General features: G+C 40.0%; 1 protein-coding gene across 1 annotated transcript in view; it reads right to left on the minus strand.

Annotated features, from left to right (window-relative positions):
• Positions 1-4,176: 4,176 nt before the first annotated feature.
• Positions 4,177-22,944, minus strand: part of Gda (guanine deaminase) — a 65,567-nt gene continuing 46,799 nt past the window's right edge. Inside the window, exons 9-14 of the mRNA XM_050159228.1 lie at positions 20,872-20,969; positions 18,538-18,605; positions 13,213-13,359; positions 9,794-9,924; positions 9,041-9,068; positions 4,177-8,273 (exon numbers count right to left, since the gene is read on the minus strand). Coding sequence (XP_050015185.1) covers positions 8,203-8,273; positions 9,041-9,068; positions 9,794-9,924; positions 13,213-13,359; positions 18,538-18,605; positions 20,872-20,969 — 543 coding nt within the window. The 3' untranslated portion in view covers positions 4,177-8,202. The remainder of the gene's footprint in view (positions 8,274-9,040; positions 9,069-9,793; positions 9,925-13,212; positions 13,360-18,537; positions 18,606-20,871; positions 20,970-22,944) is intronic.

The following is a 22,944-nucleotide window of genomic DNA, read 5'->3' on the forward strand; positions in this document are numbered from 1 at the left end:
AAAGACTTCAATGGTTTCATTAATCTTTAGCGTGTATTCCACTTTTCTGGTCCTATCTACTGAAGTGTGAGCACCCAGGTATCTGGGTGCTATCTTACCTGCCATCTACATACCTCATTACTTAATCTCATGACTTAAAGATGGACACTGTTGTATCCTTAAACAAAAGCCAAAGAACCAAGATACTGGAGCCATGGAGACTTACAGCGATTTGATTTTCCCTCCTCTGCCCTGTCTTCCTGTAATTGTGAGGCCAAGCTTAAACTCAGATACTGGCACAGTGCTGATACAGAGGGCATGGGCCTGTCCATCAATAGGCGCTCAAGAAACCAGAATCCTAAAATGCTGCAGTGAAATACAAACATAGACTACAATTTAGGAAACAAAATAGAATAGTATTGAAAATAGGCTAGGACATCACAGACAGTGTACTATTTTATAAATCCTGCTTTAAAGTTTCACACCTGTTTATATGTGTGAACTGATTCTTTCATCTTGTACAAACCATAGCTTTGCCTGGCATTTTCTTACATGCATACAATGTACTGTATACATCCTCACCACTCCAAACTGTCCTCTTCCTTCCTTTCCCCTCCTCTTGATCCCTTTTTTATCCCAGTACTCTCCCTTCTTCTTCTTTTGTGCCGTTTAGGTCTTTTGTCTTGATTCCATGTATGAGGGAACACTTGCAACCATTGTCTTCCTGAGTCCAGTTATGTTGTGGGAGCTCCTTCTGCTCCTTCAGCCAGTAGACTTTAAGATACCAGCCCACTTGGGCATGGTCTCGTTTGCTTTAAAAAGCAGCAGTAGCCGTGTGCTCGCTCTCTTGCTTCCGGCTCTCTTGCTTCCAGCTCGCTTCTGCCTACTAGATTCCTTTCCTGATCGCCCAGAGGGCTGTTGTCTGGGACGGTGATCTGTAAGTTTTTTTCTCTTTAAATAAGTAACCATTCTATTAATCATAATTCCAAACTGGTGTGGGATTGTTTGTGAGCCTTCACAGCTAGCTTTCCCTGCTAGGATGACCTTGAATTCCATTTATTTACATACAAGCAACATGATTTTCATCTCCTCTGCTTTTGTTCTTTTGATGTTTTAAGACAGGGTCTCATGAGATCTAGAACTCACTGTATGAACGAGGCTGACCTTGAACTCATAGAGACCCACCTACCTCTGCCTTCCAAGTGTTAGGATTAAAGGATTAAAGAAGTTTTTAACAGGCTTTATTAGGTTTAATCCTAGTGGGTTGTTTCTTTGTTGCCTATTGTGAATGGGACTGCTTTCCTCATTTTCTAGTTGGTGACTTTGTTATTGATGTATTTTTTTAACTAATGATTTTGCATGTTAATTTTGTATACAGCTGCTTTGCTGGAAATATTTGTCAAATCTAAGAGTCTTCTGGTAGACTCTTTAAGGTTTTATAAGATCATATCATTTACAAATAGGGACAAATGGACTTCCCTTTTACCCATTTGTATCTCTTTTATTTCTTTCTCTTACTTTATTGCTTTAGCTAAGATTTCCAGTTATCTATTGAATAAGAGGCATAAGATTAGAAATCCCATCTTGTTCTTGATTTTAGAGGCAATGTGTTCCAGTTTGCCCTTCAGTAAGATGTTGGTTATAAGTTTAATGAATGTGGCCTTTATTACGATTTTTTTAACTTTTTTTTTGCTTTTATTTTTCTTTATTTTTCTTTTTTTTCCTTTTTTTATTTTATTTATTTATTAAATATTTCTGTCACTTCCCCACCTCCGCCTTCCCTTTCCCTCCCCCTCCCCCAATCAAGTCCCCCTCTCTCGTCAGCCCAAAGAGCAATCAGGGCTCTCCGTCCCGTGAGAAGTCCAAGGAAAACCCTCCTCAGTACAGGTCTCATAAGGTGAGCATCCAAACAGCCTAGGCTCCCACAAAGCCAATACATGCAATAGGATCAAAAACCCATTGCCATTGTTCTTGATGTCTCAGTAGTCCTCATTGTCCGCTATGTTCAGTGAGACCTGTTTTAACCCAGGCTTTTTCAGGCCCAGGTCAGCTGGCCTTGGTGAGTTCCCAATAGAGCATCTCCATTGTCTCAGTGTGTGGGTGCACCCCTTCGCGGTCCTGAGTTCCTTGCTCATGTTCGCTCCTGATTTGGACCTTGAGATTTCAGTCCGGTGCTCCAATGTGGGTCTCTGTCATTACGATTTTTTTTTAAATTCCCAATTTCTTCAGCATCATTAACATGAAGCAGTGTTGAAACTCATCTAAAGCTTTTTCTACATCTGTTGAGATGATCATAAAATTTTGGTTCTTGATTCTATCTACATGCTCTAACATGTTTATTGATTAATGGATGGTGAATTATTCTTGCTTCCCTAGAATGAGACCAACTTAGTCATGGTTGTAATGTGTTATTTGCAGCATTTTGTTGATAATTTTTGCATGTTTATTTTTGCTATTGTTGTTAATTGGCCTTTGTATTACTGCATCTTCCTTCATAAAATGAGTATTTTTTCCACTTATATTTTATAGAATATTTTTCTTTCTTTTTTTTCTTTTTTTTTTTTTTTCGAAATAGGATTTCTTTGTAGCTTTGGAATCTGTCCTGGAAACTAGCTCTTGTAGTCTGGGCTGGCCTCAAACTCACTGAGATCTGCCTGATTCTGCCTCCCAAGTGCTGGGATTAAAGACATGCGCCACCACCACCTGGCTTATAGAAGTTTAAAGAACAGTATTGATAATTCTGCAACTGCCTGGTAAGATTCACCTGTAAGTGTATGGCCAGTCCTGGGGTTTCCTCTGATGGGAGACTTCTTGTTCAATCTAATTTTTAGCAACAGTTTGTTTAGATTGTGTATATATTCTCGGCTCAAGTGGTAAACATATGTATTCAGAATTTTTCTATTTTTTTTCTAGATTTTCTCAGTTTGTGAGAATGCAAAACTCAAAATAATCTCTAAAGATCCTCTTGTTTTTGGTGGCATCTACTGTAATACCTAAATTTCAATGTAATTTTATTAAGTTAGGTCTTTTTCTTTAAGTTGACTTGGCTAAGGGTTTGTCCTTTCTTTCTTTTTCAAGGAATCAACTCTTTAATTGACCTCTTTATTGACTTTTTTGTTGCTAGTTCTTTAGCTTCGACTCTGATTTTTACTATTTTTCCTTCCATTGTTTTACATTTATTTTATTTTTCATTTCTAAGGCTTAGAAATGTGTCATTACATCTCAAAGATGAAATATTGAGAGCTCCCTGGTTTTTAAAACGTAGCTGCTCGTAACTTCCCCTTAAATCTGCCTTTGCTACAGCCCAGTGAACTGAGTATTGGTATGAGGTGTATTTCTTCTTCTGGGTTTTAGCTTTCAAAACATGACAAACAGAGCTGGAGAGATGGCTCAACAGTTGAAAAACACTTTCTGTTCCTGAGGAGGACGCGAGCTCAGTCCCTAGCACCCACACCAGGAGCTTCACAACCTCCAGTAACTCCAGTTCCAGGAGCTATGACATTTTCTCCTGGCCTTCACAAGCACCTGCACACATATGGGACGCATAGCAGGCACAAAAATCAAAAAACAAATACATTTTAAATACAAAAAATCAACTGTGCTAAACCCAGTGTAGCGATCTGACCCTAAAAGGGGGGAGAGTGTTAGCAGCATTCGTTGATATGAGCAGTTTCATAGAGGACGGGTTCATTTTGCTCACGATATCAGAGGTTTTGGTCCACCACGGCAAGGAGGGCATGGTAGAATGACTTCCGTCATGGCAGACAGGAAGCTGGGTGGAGCAGTAACAGAAATAGCCTGTCTGTAGTGATCTACTTCCTCCCAGCAGGCCTCACCTGCTATAGCTCCACCACCTCCCAACACTCTGGATGAATTTTGGATCCATTAAACTAGTCATTAGGCCACAGCCTTCACGATCTGTTCATCTCTTGTACTTCTTCACAGACACAGCTGGACTAAGATTTTACTAATCCTCCCATCAACCCAAACAAGCTGCCAGTCTAGAAGAACCATCCCAGTGGCTTCATTTAAAAAGCCATGTATAGTGATATGATGGAAGTATCATTGGCCCACAGCTAAACATTCCAGTCTGTTTTTTAATCCATTATAAGAAAATGAAAAAAATGTATTATCAGATTCATCCTCCTTTCATCATGCTGATAGAACTTGCAACAAACACAGAAAACACAGCAAACGCTAATGCAAACACAAAATCACGTTTATTATATTTTTTTCCTGATGCACGAAGGAGCTCACTCAGTACAGTGACAATTAGCAAATCATACAAATACCAAGGGGAAGGAGGTCCCCATTGACTACATTCACAGGTGTGTCTATATTCTTAAGAACAGCCATCAAGAGGTTAACAGTAAGGTCAGGAAAGATTGCTGATAGGATTTCTGGGTAAGAAGTAGACAGGTGAGTCACTGCCAAGTAACAAAGGTAAATGATACCAGTTACTCAAGTAACCTGGTAAAAAGCCTGCTGGGGATTGACATTTCCCTTCATCTTTGACTTGGCTGGCTTTTGCATGTCACTGCATTTGTACTAGACCCACAAACAAACCCTTCAACACTTGCTCTCTCACGCTCAGTGCTGGGGATGGGTAGGAATGTTGGGGTAGGCTTGGAAACACACATGGCAACAAGCGGCAATCAAGAGTTTGGGGGGGGTATTTTTATGGCGACAAATGTCAAGAGTTTTGTTTTGTTTTCTTTCTCAGTGACTTTTCACCTATCTGCTTCCACCCAGGTCTTCAGAAAGACGTTTATTACATCTTCTCTGGAGACATAATAAAGTGCAATGTATGGCGTCATACCTGCAGCAGCTAGTGGATCAGAGAAATTGCAAACATCTCCTTTCGGTCTTAAACATATTATATAGAATCTTTGTGATTTAAAGATTATTTCAAGTCATTGCTCTTGCTATGCCTCTCATTCTATTTGTTAATAGCTAAGGTAACTCTCTTAAAATATCTGAATATTCCAGCAGCAGCAGCAACAACAGCAGTAGCAACTTTAAAAAAAAAATGCCCACCAAACTCCAGAAGCATCCAGCTCTGGGTACCTTCCTCACATGCATATAAAAGGAGGAACTGATACAATGCTCTTCCCAGCATGCCTTGCAGGCTTCCCATATGCCTGCTTCTGGAGCAAAAAAGTTTAAAAATAGGAATAATCTGGTAGGGAGTGAAGATACAACACACTGCCAGATCTCACAGCCGTTATGTTTCCTCTGTAAAATTTCAGAGCATTTGCCAAAGAGATAGCCAAGGGGATACTTCAAAAAATCAGCTAAGCAAGGAAGAAGGGGGTTTCCGCCATTTCCTTTCCTTTAACTTGGAAATTTCTCACTGAAGAAGAAAAGAGATTAAATGTTCACAGAATTAACTTAGAAAGGCCTCCTCCTGGCATGAAGGTAGACATCTTCTTGGATTCTAAAGTCTTTGACAGGGCAAGGAAAGAGCCAGCTAAGACAATGCCACAGAGGAAAGTCCAGTCTCTTTGGCCCAATAGAATAGAAAAACCCTTTGGGTCCTAATCTCTTATTTTCAATGCCTCCCCCACGAAATCAAATTCAACTTCATTAGCTTACTTGTGTGTTTTGGTTACAAGAAATTTTGGAAATGTAACACACATGATACTTTTCAGTGCTTCTTAACCTTTTACAATGAAGTCCATCAAAAATTCTAGAGAAACAAGTTAAATGGTATGGAGTAGAAGGGATAATGTTTTAATCTTCCTTCCTTCCTTCCTTCCTTCCTTCCTTCCTTCCTTCCTTCCTTCCTCCTTTCCTCCCTTCTTCTCTTCCTTCCTTCCTTTTTCTTCTCCCTTTCTTCTAAAGAGAGCAAACCAGCCAAACAAAAAGTGACTGTTGGGATAGGCTAGGAATAGGGCTGACTGTAATTCAGAAAGTCAACCTAAGTTAGGCAACGGCAACATTTCAAAGTGCAGGACATCTGACCCCTTGTGTGGGGCACTGAAACGGCATAAGTCACACATTGAGGAACACTTCACTTGGGAGAATAAAACTCATAAGTTATAAGGGATGCAGGGAGATCACAGTACATGTAAACACTTCAACACATTGTTTTTATTAGAAGTTATTCAGCTTATAACACACTATCAGGACTAATCTGAATGCCTGACTGGATGGTGTCAAATGACTGTTATTCCTGCTTCCAGAATTACATATATTTATGTTACTGTGCGTGAATCTTAAGTTTAAATAAAAGCTGATGCTCAATATCAAAATGCACACCCTTAAGGAAGAGGAGTGTGGGGTCTGCGAAGGTTGGAAGCAGCTGCTGACTGGCAGAACTCTTACTCAACCCACACCTAAGCTCCCAGGCCCACGTCACTCAGGTTAGATTCTCTGCAATTAAGTTCCTTTGGTAAGAGTCCAAAGACACAGCAGAAAACACTTGCCAAACTCAGAGAGAAATGGGGGAGGGGATCTGGCAGATCATTTTGATGTTTCTGGTGTGCTAGAAGACTAAGACCAGAAGTTGGTTTTATCGACTTCTATCCCCCCCCACACACACATATACACGCAAAATAATTCTGTCTTTTTTTTTTTTAAAAAAAAGAAACTAAAACTAAATGAGACTAAATATTTTAGGATACACCACATCTAAAGGTGCTTCTATCAGGAAAACAGGTCTGGACAAATTACTGCCGAGTTAGCATGCGATGTGAAGCTGAGGTTTACAGGGCAGCGGAGGAACTGTGTGCTCTCTGACTTGCTAACACGTGCTAACACGGATTTAGCTCTATCACCTAAGAACTGTTGTAGGATAATACGGAAACTCACCTAAGCCCTGGGAATGAATGATATGTTGACAAAACCTGCTCCCTGTTTTTGTTTGTTTATAGCGTGTGGAATAAATTAAGAAAATGTAGAACTCACATCACTGCTTGCTAAGAATCTGCCATGCGGTTGTAATCTGGTTTTCATTGTTATAAGAAGGGACATTGTGTAGTTAGGAAAGCTAAAATGGCCTCCTTTGTTTATTATTCCTTCATGTCTAGAATAGCAAGTCCTGCTAATAGAAGCATTACATAGAATTTCTATAACCTCATTATACTAAGATTTTGATGCTAGAAAAAAACTCAAGGAATTCAAGTGACAATCTGATAAATTAGAAAAACAGGATACAGGCCTTCAGAGCCTTATCTACAGTTCTTAAAGGGACTTGCACTTGACTTTTAACTTCTAGCACACTGATAGGAGGGCAAAGTTCACAGCAACAGTGACCCACTGAATAGATGGGGCACTGCAGAGAGCCCTGTCCTGTCACTGCTAACAGCTCCCAGGGGTACAGTACTTCCCCCGATTTATGGAGACCCTAGCCTAGACAGCAACAGCACACGGGGCTTGTTTCTCATCTAATAAAATAGAAGCAACTGTAACACCGCACAGCCAGAAATCAAGGTGACTTTGAAATACACAAAAACACAACTATTTATGCCACGTGGCTATATGAATACTATCCCTAAGACACTGTAAATCTTTAATACTCAGCTTCTGTCAAACGCTTTGAAGCACAGAATTATATTTGAAAAGCATGGAGCATTCGGGTTCTGCCACTCATCCCTAGAGAAGGCAACGCACAACAATAACACAGCTCTGAAATGCAAATTCCATAAAATGCAAATTTCCATAGATAAGGTCAACCTAGAAGCACATTTTAAAATCCAATAAGTTCTCTTTTTACATGGATGTTTTCAGTATTTAATTTCCAAGCACAATCAATGTTTTTTTCCAACATCTGTTCACCGTCTAGCTTGTGCCCTCGCATAAAACTCTACTCAATGGGGCACACGGAGTCGCCTTCTTTTCACTTAGCTCAGAATGTCTAACCACATAGGGATATTTCTTTGCAACGTATTTCCCTGCACAGAAAGGTTTGATTTCAATAGTAGAAGCACAGCGCCCGTTATTAACACTGTTGTCTTCTGCATGAGCCTAACACAAATCTAAGCAGCCCCGAAGTAGGCACCATCATGGAATTTTGAATGCTCCCCATCAGGGTCAAGGAGCATGTCACTTCCTTTGCACGATTTACCAAGTGAGCACTGGAAGCAGACATAGAAACAGAAGTCATCTGAAGAACACAATACTTTTTTTTTTTAAATATACTTTCTAACTGGCACCCTGGGCACAAGGAAGATGCAGAACCATGTCATTCCAGGAGAATATCATGGATGCCCACGGGTCTTCTTACACTGAGCTGGAGAACGGAACCACCTGCTTTCCACCCACATAAACCTCCTCAATGTTCCGGTCATCTCCTGAAAGAAAAATCAAAGAATTGTTTGTACTGTGCTTTTGGGTCAATAATTGCCTTAATTTCCTTTGAAAGAGATCTTAAGCAAAACGCTTTTCAAAGAAGAAACACAAGCAAAAAGAAAGAAGCTCTATTTTTCCCAGATCACTTATAATACTCTTGGGATGACTTGGCTAAGAGATGACACCATAGCTCATTGTGGACTGGGGTTTCTATTCTGTCTCTGAGGTGGAAATGCACCATTGTTCAATAAACCCCTGTCTCTGACATTTCTGCTGAAGGGGCTGGTTGGCATTTCCAGTCCCAGGAGAAAAGGGCATACCTATCTTTACTCCTGGAATCTTGCTTAGCACATTGAAATAAGCAGTCTATAGAATGTGCCCTTGAAAAGCTCAACTTCACCTAGCACTGAACTCACACAAAGAGACGGAAGGCTACTCTTGGGCTCTCCTGATCTAATTTTGCCTCTGGGAATAGAACTCTGGCTGTGGGTTCAGTTTCTGTCCCAGGATAGGGAGGTTGGGGTCAGAGAAGGAGCATAAGAGGGCTTGACCAAAAGCTCTCTTCCCCTCTGTGTCACAGCTCAGGATTTAAGTATGTTCTTGGGGAATTGCTAGGCATTGTGCTATAGTGCAAGCTCAATGCTGAGAACTTTTTAAAAAATGAATTAGCACAATTTAACATCCATAGAGTTTAATGTAATGTACCTAGAACAGAGAGTCTTGACCAAGAAAAAGGTTGTGTTTATAGCCCAGAAGCATGTCTACCTACCTAGATAGAGGAACTTCTGGATAACAGCCTAAAATGAAAAATAAATGCAGTGAGAAACAGCACTTGATACATTCGGAAATGAGATTCACAGGGAAATGCCATTGGCAAAATCCAGAAATTGAAATCCATTTCTTAATGACAAATTTACATTTTCATAAAAAATTATCTTTCCAAAACCAAATGAATAAATGAAAACCTAAACCCAAAGCAAGCAAATGAACAAAAATCCCAGACTACTACTAACAAATGTTTATCCTTACTAAAATATTATCTATTTGTTGGTTTTTGAGACAGGGTCTCAACATAGTCCTGGAACTTACTATGTACACCAAGCTGGCCTCGAACTCAAGAAGATATACCTGACTTCCCCTCCTTAGTGCTAGGATTAAAGATGTGTTTCACCATTCTCCACCTGTTACAGGAATATTCTTGGCAAACAACCTTGAAATTGTCAGATGTAGAGTCTCACATAAATCAAAGAACTCCATACAAAAAATGATGCAAATACTTCAAAAAGTGCATCAAAGAAGAAAAATATAACTAAATGAATGAGATGCCTATTTCTCAGAAATTTACTCTAATAATAGAAGAATAAAAGAATTTTTTAAAACATTAACATATTTCTTATAAATAAACTAAATGAATACATGTTACTTTAATAATGATTGTTTTAAAAATGGATCCCTCCACCCACTCAAAAAAAAAAAGCCCTAAATGACAAAAAGGCATTTTACTTTACTTTCTTTTACTTACATCAGAAATATCACCAACAAAATCCCCATAAAACAGATCAATAGGAGAGTCCGATGCTTTGGGGTTGATCAAGAGGGCATCAAACTCCTTGCCAACTTCAAAGTTTCCAATCTCACTGTCTAGACCAAGGGCTACAAACGGAAGTGAACAGGAGTCAGAGTTGCCACTGAGTCATTGTGATGTCCTTGTTATCCGGGATGGTTTCTGCAAACATAAAACTAGACCCTCCAAAAGTAGTATCTAAATAGTGAAGCAGAGAAGAACTCTCATCTCAACAGGCCACATGACCTCTGTATAGATAGTAGAGAACAGGAAAGCAAATAGCTCCGTTCACCACCACTGTCGTAATTCTGATGAAGTCTCAATTTCAGTTCTGTCAGCGCACTCTACTGAACCCTCAAAGCAACCAGCTTGGCACCAATCTACCTCATCCTTCCTCCTTTCCCCAACACTCCTCGCTTTGTCTTTTTTAGTCCGTGAAATAGTTGGTGGTATTTCTTTTCTTTGCAGTGACCTGAACCTCAAATTAAAAAACTAAATCTTTGTCAAATTTCTAAAACAGGCATACCCATCATGAATTCTTTAGCTTAAATCCTTTGAATTGGGAAAAAATATCCAGAGATCCTGCATCTGAAGCATGCCAGTGATTTTGAAAGTGACTCTGTTGACTTTAAAGGAAAAGTTTTCTGCTTGCCCAAGAAAAAATAGTTTTCTAAAATAGGGCACAGGCTGTCATAGCTGTAACTCATGTCCATGGTCCCTGGATGCCAAAGGAGAACATGGCACATTTTTATAACATATTAAAGAATGTGCAGGTATTGGGTTTTGTTGCCAATGATGTTGTTTGAGTGGCATCTCCTTAAAGTCTGTATTCTGAGAAAGACAGGCATTGAGGTCATTGCATTGAGGCCACAGCTCATTGCTGTACTGTCTACTCCAAGATCTACTCATGCCTGGTGCATCCTGTCACTGCCAGGGTATTTTATGATGTGTAAATATTGGAGAGATTTTCCTTTTCTTTTATGGAATAGCACAGTATCTGACACATGATATTTCTGTGCACAGGCATCCTGAAAACTTGGCAATTATCAGAAGACCAAATTAGAAATCATAGTCATTCTTTATACATTACTTAAATAGTGACTCTTTTTCACTCTCAGAAAAGGAAAAAAAAATTAACCTAAGGAAGTCTCATAGCCAGAGAGTGGTGTGGAAATATTAACTGTTTGAAGCAACTGTGTGGCTTCTGGGGGAGCCTGGTATGAACTGAAACTCTGGTACTTTTCTCCTTTACTGATAACATGCTACTTCTTGTCACTGACAAAGGTGCTACCTACCATGAGCTTTTAATGACTGTATTCAGCATGGAACTGTGTGTGCTTAGTAGGGCCAAAGAAACTGTCACAGTTGAGAGGGTCCCCGAGGTTCTGATGGCAGATCTAAACTAAACAGGCTATTCTTCAGAACATGAAGAGTTCAAAAAACGAGTTAACCAAGAAACAGGTGGGGGCTTCCAGTGAACTTTCAAATGGATGCAAATCTAGATCTTTCTAGAGACCTACCCAGGTTGGTCAGCATCTCCATTGGCTTCAGGAAATGCACTTGCCACCTTTCGAATGCTGGCTGTGTGAACATGGCTGACATGGAGTAGGGTAGAGGTGTGGCACTGCTGGGAAGTGCCACACTTGAGACAGGGATTTCGTCAACCCATTTCACGTAGGTTCTACTACATACATAAACTGAGGAGACGAAATTCCGAGCAGTAACTAGTGGTCCAACAGCATTGATTTAAAAGCTACACTCCCAGGCAGAAAGATTGGGCAAGTTCCCACAGCAGTCTGATCAGAAACAGCAACGGAGTGAAGCAAAACACAGAGGTTAGGATTAAAAAAAAAAAAAAAAAAAAAAAGAATTGTCACCTTGGCTCAGTCTGTTTTCATCAGTGGGTGGGTAGCAGATCTTTGAGCTAACATATATAACAGAAATAATGGTGCTGTGGGGGAGGGGCCACACAATGATTTCAGAAATGAAATAGAAGGCCTAGGAAAGCACAAAAGCTGTAACCATGATTCCTCTTTCTTGAAATGTTCTTTTGGTATTCATCATATTCTGAAACATGCAGAGAAGATAATTCCTTCCATTTATGATTTGGGTACCTATCATAAATTTACAAAGATCCTGTATATGTGTATTTTAATTGCTCCAGAGCTGCCAGTGGCATGAAGCCATTGTCATTATACCATATTTCTAGAACAAATCAATTATTTCTATTGTAGTCGCATATGAGAACTGAGGCAAGATGATGAACAATAGTTGTCTATCAATCAACTACACTGCTGTATCTTTCTTCATTTAAAGCGACTTTGATGTGGGAGTGTCATATATCAATCTGTTGATTTCATTGGTTAAGTTATAATAAACCAGCTGCTTGGCCTCATGGCTTGGAACATAGATGGGAGGAGTAAACAGAATAGAATTCTGGGCGGAAGAGGAAGTGAGGTCAGACTCTGCTCTGCTCCCGGAGAGACTCTGCTCTCCGGATCACAGACACCATGCTCAGCTCTCTCGGGTAGACACGATAGCTCTGCTCTCTGAGGCACACGCGATGAAGATGGATGTAGGCTAGAATCTTCCCGGTAAGCGCACCTTGGGGTGCTTACACACATTATTAGAAATGGGCTAGTCCAGGTGCGAGAATTAGCCTGTAAGGGCTAGAGTTCATGGGCCAAGCAGTTCTTAAATGAATACAGTTTGCGTGTTGTTATTTCGGGCATGAGCTAGCCAAGCGGCCGGGGTGTTGGGGACGCAGCCCCGCCGCTCATATTTCAACACGACTTGAGTAATCAGTGCATGAACTAGGCAGGGATTTATATGGAAAGACAGTCTAATAGAGGTGAGACTCCACACTCGGATTTATGTTTTCTGGATTCAAAACATGGCACACTTCACCTTGCAGCTGTGTGTCACTCAGGTTCCTTCTTTGTAAAATGAAATTGACAACAGTGATTGTGAGCCCTGAATGACAGCACACGAGCAGACCGTTCACCACACTGCCCCATGGAAAGAATTCAACTAGCTTGGCAGTAACTTCTATTAATAGCATTATCACTCAAGAAAAGAAAGCACTTGACTCAATAGAAGGGAGAATTATCTTGACTCATATGTATGTGGCTAGTGGAACTATTAATTAAAATAATCAATATGGTAACAGTGCATTAAGCAGTTGTCTACCAAAAAGTGAATTCATTGACAGAATGGCTGATTCATGCATGGCTATGCTTTGGGTATACTATATGCCATATATCAGTCATTAATATAGGATTTGCCTTAGTTCACTATGGCGTACCTTTACATTATAGCCAAAGACACACATTGGCATGGCTGTACATGGTGTAAAAGATGAAGAAACTAGTCGTTACCTTGGCTTCCTCCAAGAGTGGCTAGTCTGAAGACTTCTTTGAGGGTGAGACTCTTCTCATTCACCTTATTAATTAAGAGGATATTGGAAACCATCACTGCCCTTCTGATCGCATCAAGCATGGAGTAGGAGTAACCACCAGCCACATCTGTGTAGGAAAGAAAAAGCCCAAACAGGGACTTTATGAAGATGGATGGAATAACAGGTGTATATGTTGTTTTCTTCCTCTGGTTTTAATGACAAACATTCTATTTTTCAATTACTAAAAAGTTCTCATCTGTAAACATATAAATATAAGCCAGCATTTAAATAAACTCAAAATTTTTCATTTGCATAAAAGCAGAAGTGGTCACTATTTAGGGGGAGGAATAGGACAAGCAAGTAGGCATGAGAGGGGGACAAATGAGAACAAGGTAAAGGACAATACACACATCAGGATGCTCTAACAAAATCTATTGCTTTTCTGATTTTTAAAAACCACCTTTCATTAAAATCAAATATGTTTCAGAATTAGCTTCTAGGATTGCTCAAAACCTCACAAATCTTGTGACTTAACACAAGAGAACTGTCTTCTCTCACAGTTTTGGAAGTCAAAGTGTTGGCAGGGCTAGCTGGGGAGTGTGGCTCAGTGGCAGAGTGTATGTGGAGACTGTACAAGGCCAGGGCTTCAGACCTCAGCATCACTGACAGTGATGGCAAGGACCCCAGATCTTTAGAAACTCCAGGAAGAATCTGGATTTGTTCAGTCCAGCTCCTCACACCTCCTGGAGATCTTGGCTTATGGCAGTAACTCCAGTCTGTTCCATGTTCACATCATCTTTTTCTCTTGGGTCTTTGTGGCTTTTCCTCTCTGTCTCTTATAAGCGTTGTTCATTGAGCTCAGGAGCCATCCCATTTCAGAAAGAGTTCATGTTGCCAGCCTTACCTTAGTTCTATCTACAGAAACCTTTAGTCCTAATACAGTCATAGTTAAAAGTTCTGGTAGACTTCTTTTGGGGACTACAACTCAACCCACTATAACATCCACATGGCTAATAAAGATAGATAGATAGATAGATAGATAGATAGATAGATAGATAGATAGATGTTTCTTAAACACTTAAAAAATTACTCAAATATGGCTGTGAAAGGTTTATAATATGATTTAACATAAACTCACAATTGCGTACATTAAAGAAAATGTCCAAGTATTATTTCAACCTAGATGAAAGCTTTAGAAAATTAAATAGCCAATTTTTAAAACAATAATTCTTCAGAAAGCTTTAGAATGAGCATAACTTTTGGAAACTTAGTACAATAAATAACCAGAGCTGATATGGGCAGCATTTCCATACTGGTTGGCATCACTGAATGAGAAATGAGAGTTTTAGTGACTCAGATTAAACCCCTAGTCATAATTAATTGAAACACTGCCTTTGGCAGGAACAAATGCATGTTATGAAATGAGTTGGTGCAATGTCAAGTAAGATAGCATGTTTTATTGGAGAATACATTTTATAGTTAATCAAACATCCATTGTAGTTTTAAATGTTCCTGTCATTTCTGGTAGTCCTATGTAATTATTATTGCCTATAAATACTGAAATTATCAAAAGTAATTGGTTATTTAGTAGTAATTCTGGATTGCAGCTGAATTTTATGTTCAGCCATTGTATATGTCCTTAGGTAAACTTGCATGGAGTTTTTTTTTAATAGAGTGCTTTTCTTTATCAATAACAGTCTTGATGTAGGATTATCTGGTTCCCTGACAAATTTTATTACTTAAATTATTAGTCTGCATTACTAGGAAATAATCAGGGCTGGAGAGACAGCTCAGTCAGTAAAGTGCTTGTGATGCAAGCAAGCATTAGGGTCTGAGTTTGATCCCCAAAACCTAAGTAAAGGGTGTGTTAGCATGCTGGGAAGGCAGAGACACACAACACAGATCACCAGAGCTTTCTGGATACTCATGAAGTCTAATTGGTAAGCCTGGATCCCATCCAAAGACCTTGTCACAGTGCCTAAGGAATAATACCTGAGGTTTACCTCTGGTCTCTCTATACACATGTGAACACGTGTATGTACACTAACATGCACACACACTCAATAAGCACAATACTTGAACACACACACAAATAAATAACAAGCACCCATTAAGTCTTTTTGTGTGTAACTATTTCTTGTTAATTAGAAAGAAGTGAATCATTTATAAAATTAAAAAGCAATGCTGAACAGCCACTTGTCACAAACCAGTGTTTTATCATACTAAGAATCATTACAAAAACAACACAATATTGACTTAACCAATCCTCCACACAAACATGAAATCAGAGGCTGTGCTTCCATTTCCTGGCCACCCAGATGCAAATAATCACACAGAGGCTTATATTAATTATAAACTGTTTAGCCTATTAGTTCAGGTTTATTATAACTAACTCTTACAACTTAATTAACCTATAATTCTTATCTATGTTTAGCCACATGTCTTAGTACCTTTTCTCAATGTAACATTCTCATCTTGCTTCCTCTGCATCTGGGTGGTGACTGTAGACGGAGCCATTCTTCCTCCCAGAATTCTAGTCTGGTCACCCTGCCTATACTTCCTGCCTGGCTACTGGTCAATCAGCATTTTATTAAACCAAAATGAGTGACAAATCTTTACAGGGTACAAGAGTATTATCCCACAGCACAAACAGGTAAGGTATCTATCTGATCTGCTATCATCAACTCCATTTTAGAGACAATATCAAGGTCCATGGACAGGGTAACTTGCTATTTAACCAAGGTACTATGCCACACCAGGTAGTGGTAATGTGATAATTCTTAAAGCCTATAACAATAGAGGCTCTCAAGCATGAGGTTTTGTCAATTTTTTTCTTGGGAACTTTTTGTTAGAGGAGTTGGGATGCACATAAAAGCTAAGAGGCATCTGAGGTCAGAGTTGAGGACAAAATCCCCTGTGGGGGAGGGGAAGTGAAATACAAAAAAACGATTGACTTATTGATCTCTGGGGACAGCTTTTCCAAATAGGCAGGAAAAAGAAAGCAAGCCTTCAGGGAAGAAAGAAAGGCCAGCAACATAGGAAGAATAATTTTTTTTCAATGCAATTTTGCTGATTCCCATGTAAGCTATTGGGACCAGGAGAAGTGTCAATCACAGTAGACCACAGAGGCATTCAGTCACAACAGAATGGCATATTTTGAGAGACAGCAAGAGATCGTGGTTGCAGCGAGTCACAGCGAGAAGAACAAGATGGCTGCCTTGCTGGCTGGGCAAGAATCAGGACGGGGTGGGGGTGGAGAGCACGAGCTGTGTGGATACCCACACTCACAGAAGTTTTTCTGTGAAGAAAGGCAGCAGAGTGGGACAGGAAGCTCAAGGGGGTGTCTGGGCAAGAGAACAGTTACATAGTATGAACTAAACGGGTCAGGAGATATTTTAGATGCTTGTGTATTGATGACACTAGTCCAGTAGACAGCACTTAAACGTGAGCAAGAATGTATGCAAACTCGGTGGTGGAAACTGAAACAAAGATTTCTGATTTATTTTTATACTCTTGTAATGATCCACAAAAAGAGGATATGGGCTGGGAATGAAGAGGACTTCAGCAGCAATAGAAAGTTTTAGGAGGAAAAGCGGGATTGAGGAGGCAGCTACTTATTAGAGAAATATAATTATCGCTGTTGCCAGTGTTGAGGGCTGCTTGGAATCGGAGCACAGAACTTAACATGTAAGCCACTGCTCTCTCCAGCAGCTCCTAAACACCCAGCTGCAGGCATAGAAAAGGGAACTGTTGAGGTCATCTAGGGATTTTTTTTTTTTTTCACAAAGTGAACACACAGAAAATGGGGAAGAGATCTTGTGTATCTGCTGGCATCCAAGAGGGCTGCATTAGGAAGGCAGGAAAGACGGAGAAAACATGGCATCCATCACTAGACCTAAGTTCCCAAGAAAACCAAAGACTGTTGCTCAGAGAGTGCTTTAGTTAGGTTTCCATTGCTGTGATAAGGGCCATGATAAAAGCACCTTGGGAAGAAGAGGACCCGAGAGAGATATACATGGATCTACATAGGAAGGAGAATAAGACAAGATCTCTTGAATAAATTGGGAGCATGGGGGTCACGGGAGAGGGTAGAAGGGGAGAAAAAGGGAGGAAGGGAGGGAAGTGCAGAAAAATGCTTAGCTCAATAAAAACAATTAAAAGGACTTCTGAGATAGAAACAGAATTTAGGGAAACACTATCAAAATATTTTTGTAAAAAGGAAAAATATAGAAATATATAGTTATGGCTAGGCATCATTGAGAAACAATGATTAACAAGGGAAGAGGGTAGCAAGGTAGAAGAGCTGGCTCTGGTAGTGTGAGTGAAGGTGATCCGAATCGGAAGCCTTGAGAACAAGAGAACTTCTTGCTGCCTGCTGCACTGGGCGAGTTCCCCGGGGCAGTACGGGAGAGCTCACCCAGGTGGTAGTGATGAGGGAAAACTGGCAAACTAACCAATCCAGCTATCACCCAGGCCCAGAAGCAGGGCTATGATTAAGCCCACCCAATATCCACCTCATCTATGAACCTGTTAGAGCATGTGAAGGGGCTGGACCTGCAGATCCAAAACAGCAGGACCTCCACCGACACAGGACAGTAACAGGATATCCAAGAGGAGTCCCAGTGAGGGTCCAGCATTGATGGCGCAGCAGAAGCCAGAGGCCTCGAACCAGACCGATGACTCATCGCAATGAAGACTCAGCAGTAAAGATGAATAGACTAAAGGGTAAACTGTGTGACTCACTGGGACATGCTACAGAATCTTGTGTGTCTGTCTGTGTGTGTGTGTGTTTTGGTTTTCAGTTGTTCTTTTAACTTTTGATTATTCCTGTGGGAAGGTTGCTAGGGCAGAGGGTGGGTCTGAGAGGACGGGGAGATGAGAGGGATTGGGATGCATAATGTGAAATCCACAAAGAATCCATAAAATGTTTAAAAAAAAGAATTTGTTTTATTTTTAAATTATATGTCTATGTGAGAGTTTGTGCATGTGAATGCAAGTGTTTGTGCAAGCCAGAAGAAGATGTTAGGTCCCCTGGAGCTGGACCAGGCAGTTGTGAGCTGTTCGACATGAGTGCCCAGCTTAGAAACAATGACCAGGGAAAATGGCTTTGAGAAGTGGGGGTAATGACTTCCAAACTTCTCCCTCTTTGGTTGTTGTTTCTTATTAAGACACCCATCCCTAGCAACCAAAAAAAAAAAAAAAAAAAAAAAAAAGCTCACGTTCCTTAAGCACAACCCAAATATCTACAAATCAGCTACATCAGAATGGTGATTTATCAGTTCAGCTCCAGATGATGGCTGCTTACCTGTTCCCAGCCCTATCTTCACATTACACTTCAGGACTTCAAGCACGTTCAGTAAGCCACTGCTCAGCCTGGAGAGAAAGAAAATGCAAGAACAAGGAGATTCGAGTGACTTAACAGCATATAGGCACTGTCAAAGATGGCTATAGTACTAAAAACTGTGATTCTCATCCTAAGCCCTAAGGCCAATGGTCAGTCAGATCAGTTCAGGAAAGTGGTGGAGCAGAGAAGATCATAAAATGCTGCGTCCTTCTTCCTGACCTGAGGTCACTCTTGCAAGGGTCCAAATTAGCAAGGAAGGTGGAGGGCGGGAAACTATATGGAAAATTAGAATTAAGAATTAAGCTTGGTACTTAGTCTGTGAATCTAATAGAGCTGTAAGCTTTCTGGCCAACTCCTCCTTCATGATACAAAATATAAATTAGAAACCATCACATTCCTCTATATCCAGAACAATGCATTACCCAAAAGAGAAGCAATTTCTATTAAAGTACAAAAATAATAGCCCAGTGTATGATGCTTTGGGCCTCAGAAGTAGGCTCAGAAATCAGAGCATCTCTCTGATCTCTTCCCCTCAAGTCTCCAAACCATATAAGCCAGAATTTCTCAGGGCTATGGTCTAACTCAGTGGTAGAGTGCTTACTAAGCATGCATAGGGTCCTAGTTTGCCCCAAAAGCAATAAAATAACTAAAATGTCTGCCCTTTTCCCCTATGCCAGCCACAAATCTTGATGAGATTATTCTAGTCCTCCATCCTTATGTCTTATGTTGGCCAGGAAGGAGTTTGATAGACAGTCGTAAGATTCTGTGTTGGAAGAGGTCCTGCCCTAGTCACAGATGGAAAACAATATGACACAATGATCAAGAAGATCTGAAGATGCCCTCCCCGGTATCCCAACTTAATGGCTTGGCATTAGATCAGAGCCTCTTTGTCCAATTCCATTTCTGTATGTTTGCCTTGCTCCATCTCATCAAAGCAAAAAATACGGGACAGTTCTCTGTGCCCATTGGCCTTCATTTAACGGTCCTGTGCACATAAAACTCCGAGGAGGCACTTTGCTGGGCTTTTCTCTCATTGATGTGTCTTATTTTAGAAGGTTGGCGATGACATTATGACTGATAAGGAAAGGTATTCTTCCCTCATGTTTTTCTTCCTCCCTGCTTACAGGGTCAAAGATGATGCAACTAAAGAGGATGGAACTATTGAAATGGGGGTCTGAGAGTACAAACGCTGCTTCCAAGGATAACAACCTAGGAGAGAGGGCTCCCGATCTGGATTCTGGACCTCATTGTCTTCATCCCATTTGATGCAGGGAAAGACGAAGGAAAGCTATAACATGTAATTAGAAGTCCACGAAGACACAGTGACCAAATGGCTGTGCTCAAGGATACACTAAACTATAACTACAAAGCCCCAATGTGCATGAGGAAAACCTGAAACTCTTGAAGGTCAGCATTTATTTGAACAGCCAGATCATGTTTTAATTTAGAGGGTATTTTACTGTTCATCCAGGGAATATTAAATTGTTGTCCCTAGGCTGCAATTCAGGCCACAAAGTCATGTGCATTTATTTTCTGTTTCAAAACTCAGGGTCTTCTGAGACCTTTCAAACAACTAGAGAAATGTCCTGTGTGTCCAGGAGCCCTTCTTACATAGTCACGAACACACATCTGTGCCATTCACGAAGTCCCTAAGCTTGCTAATACCTCCAGCTCTTTGCTGAGGTGTTCTACCCTCTTCTGCTCTATTTTTGTCGGGAGACAGTCAAAAGGGATGCTCCTCCATAGTCATCCCAGCCCTTCTGCCATTGCTGTTTGTTACTGTCCCTGTGCCATCACTTCTTGAGATGGACAACTGACAGAGTCTAGAAGAATTAGACTCCAGGTCCCACTGTGGTAACTAGTTTGATGTTATTCACTTCTGCCCTGTGTGTCAGACTCCCCAGGAGTACTCTTTAAGAGCAACGCACACCCAAATACACTATTTGCACAACTCTTAAGTTTCTAACCCAGCATCTACACACTAGATCACATTATCCACAAGTTCCCTAAACTTAGACATGACATTTTTCTATCTATGGACCTTTTGCTTTTGCTGGAGATATAACCCATAACTTTCAACTGATTCATTCATGAATTCATAACCTTTGGGAAGGCAATGCCCTCTTTCAAATGCCTTCTATCCTCACCTTAGCACAGGTGAGCCTCCATCTACCTGGCTCCTTCTCCACTCAAATCCAGTATAGAAACAGACCTTAGAAGAAGAAACTGAGAAAACGGAGAATGCCCATCTATGCTACGTATCAATAATCTACCAAGCAATTATTGTGTACTTACGATAAGTTTGAGTTGGGACAATGTGCAATTGATGCTCCTCGTTCTTTGAAGATGTTGAGTTCCTCTTCAGAAAGGTAACAACCATGTGCCATGACTGTCTAGAGAGAAGAATAGCCAGCGTGGAATTTCCCGCTAAAAATGCTTGCATTAATACTCATGGCTATGTACTATAAGAAGGTACAGAAGCAACGGCTTGGCTACAGTGGTCTTTGCCACGACTGTTGCTATTATTTGAAAGGACAAAATCCCTGCATCAAATACATATTACAAAGGTCTCAACAAATTTGTGCATTTTAATGATTTGTTTGTTTGTTTATTGTAGTGCTGGTAACCGAATCCAGTACTGTACCACTGAACTCCATCCTTGCCCGGGCTCTTGATTTTGATTCTTTTGGCTCAGTCAGCTCATCCGTGCCATAGGAAATCCAGTCAAAGTGAACACATTACAATTTTTATTATCTCTGCTATAGAAAATTTTCAAGTTGCTTTCTTTTCTAAATCTATATGATGTACCTCCAGTAGGCTGGTGCTTGTCTGTATTCCAATCAGGACTTTCAAAAAGTTCATGGAAGCTGTAAATGTGATTTTGTAAAGAACTATGGGTTAATTGTTGTAGATGGTTTGTTTTGGAGATGGAATCTCTATATAGCTAAGGCTGGCCTTGAACGATAGAGCCCAAGCTGACCTCACAATCATAATTTTTTCTGCCTCAGCCTCTGGAATGCTGTTGGAAGTTTTGGCATAAGTCACCATATCTGAAAGAATTCTTCTTTATTTCTGTTACTAGTTTTAATACAGTCACCCATGGCTCTTGACATGGACATGAAATCAGGATACGTCATATCATAACAGCTTTGAGTAAAGAAGGTAAACTTTATTTAAGAAAGTAGGTGCCACACATATGAAACCTCTCTAAATTCTTATCCTGGTAAGATTTGTGGGTTTCCAAGCAACATTTAATTCTCTAAATTTTTTTTTACTTTAATGTAAAATCTATACTCAATTGCTTTCTCCTTTGGGAGGCATAGTTCAACAGGCAAAAATTATTATTCAAATAAAGCTTTCTCTACCTTTGCACAAATAAGATTAACATGAAAATTTAAGGTTAATTTATTAATTATATGGTAATATATACAAAGAAGGATCAAACTTCCTATGTAAAATTTACATTATTTATGCAAAGTATTAACCTTTCCAATCGCTCGTACTCCTATCTCCTTTCATGTAGTCGCTAAGAAACAACTTGTTGCAGTAAACTCTCAAGGTAGCGTGTTCATTTCACAAAAGGCCAAGGCCAAAGGGTATATTGCTTTAATGAAGTCTCTTGCCACTCACATTAATTTTAATTAATTATAGAGGTAATAGATTGTCTAAACCTCAGAGTTTAAAAAGTTGCTTTTAACATTCCCTGTGTATCTCTGGGCAGGTTTTAAGTGTGAAAACTCACATGTACACACAGGTACTTGCATGTCCTACCGTATTGAATGTTCTTCTGTGGAAGCATGCATATTTGATCTTTGTGCACACTGAATGGAACTCTCACTATGTAGATTCTATGACTTAACCAATTCCTTGGGGATAGTTATATCCAAACTTTCCTGTGTTATCAGCACACCCATTTTTACAGCCTTTAAAAAATTGTTCTTGGAAATGGGTCTGCTGACTCAAAGAAAAGCCCACTGATGTACTAACTGCAAAAGCATCATTGGAAAGAAGGCCATTCTTACCATCCAATGAAATTTTAGATTTAAGGATAGGTATGAAACATCAGGCCCACACGTATTAACACACACACACATACAAACACACACATATATAGACATACACATAGAGATGATAGATACACACATACCATGCACTCACATGTATCTACACACATGTGTACATACAAACATATACATATGTAGACACAAACACAATATAGTCACATACATATATCTATACACACACAAACACATGTGTACACACAAACATGAACATATAGGCACACACATACACCTACACACATACATGTGTACACCCAAAACACACACACATACACATACACACACACTGCGTTTACTCTAGTTTAGA

This window comes from Alexandromys fortis, unplaced genomic scaffold (genome assembly GCF_014885135.2).
Source record: "Alexandromys fortis isolate MF-2015 unplaced genomic scaffold, M_Fortis_MF-2015_v1.1 scaffold_10, whole genome shotgun sequence".
NCBI lineage: Eukaryota > Metazoa > Chordata > Mammalia > Rodentia > Cricetidae > Alexandromys > Alexandromys fortis.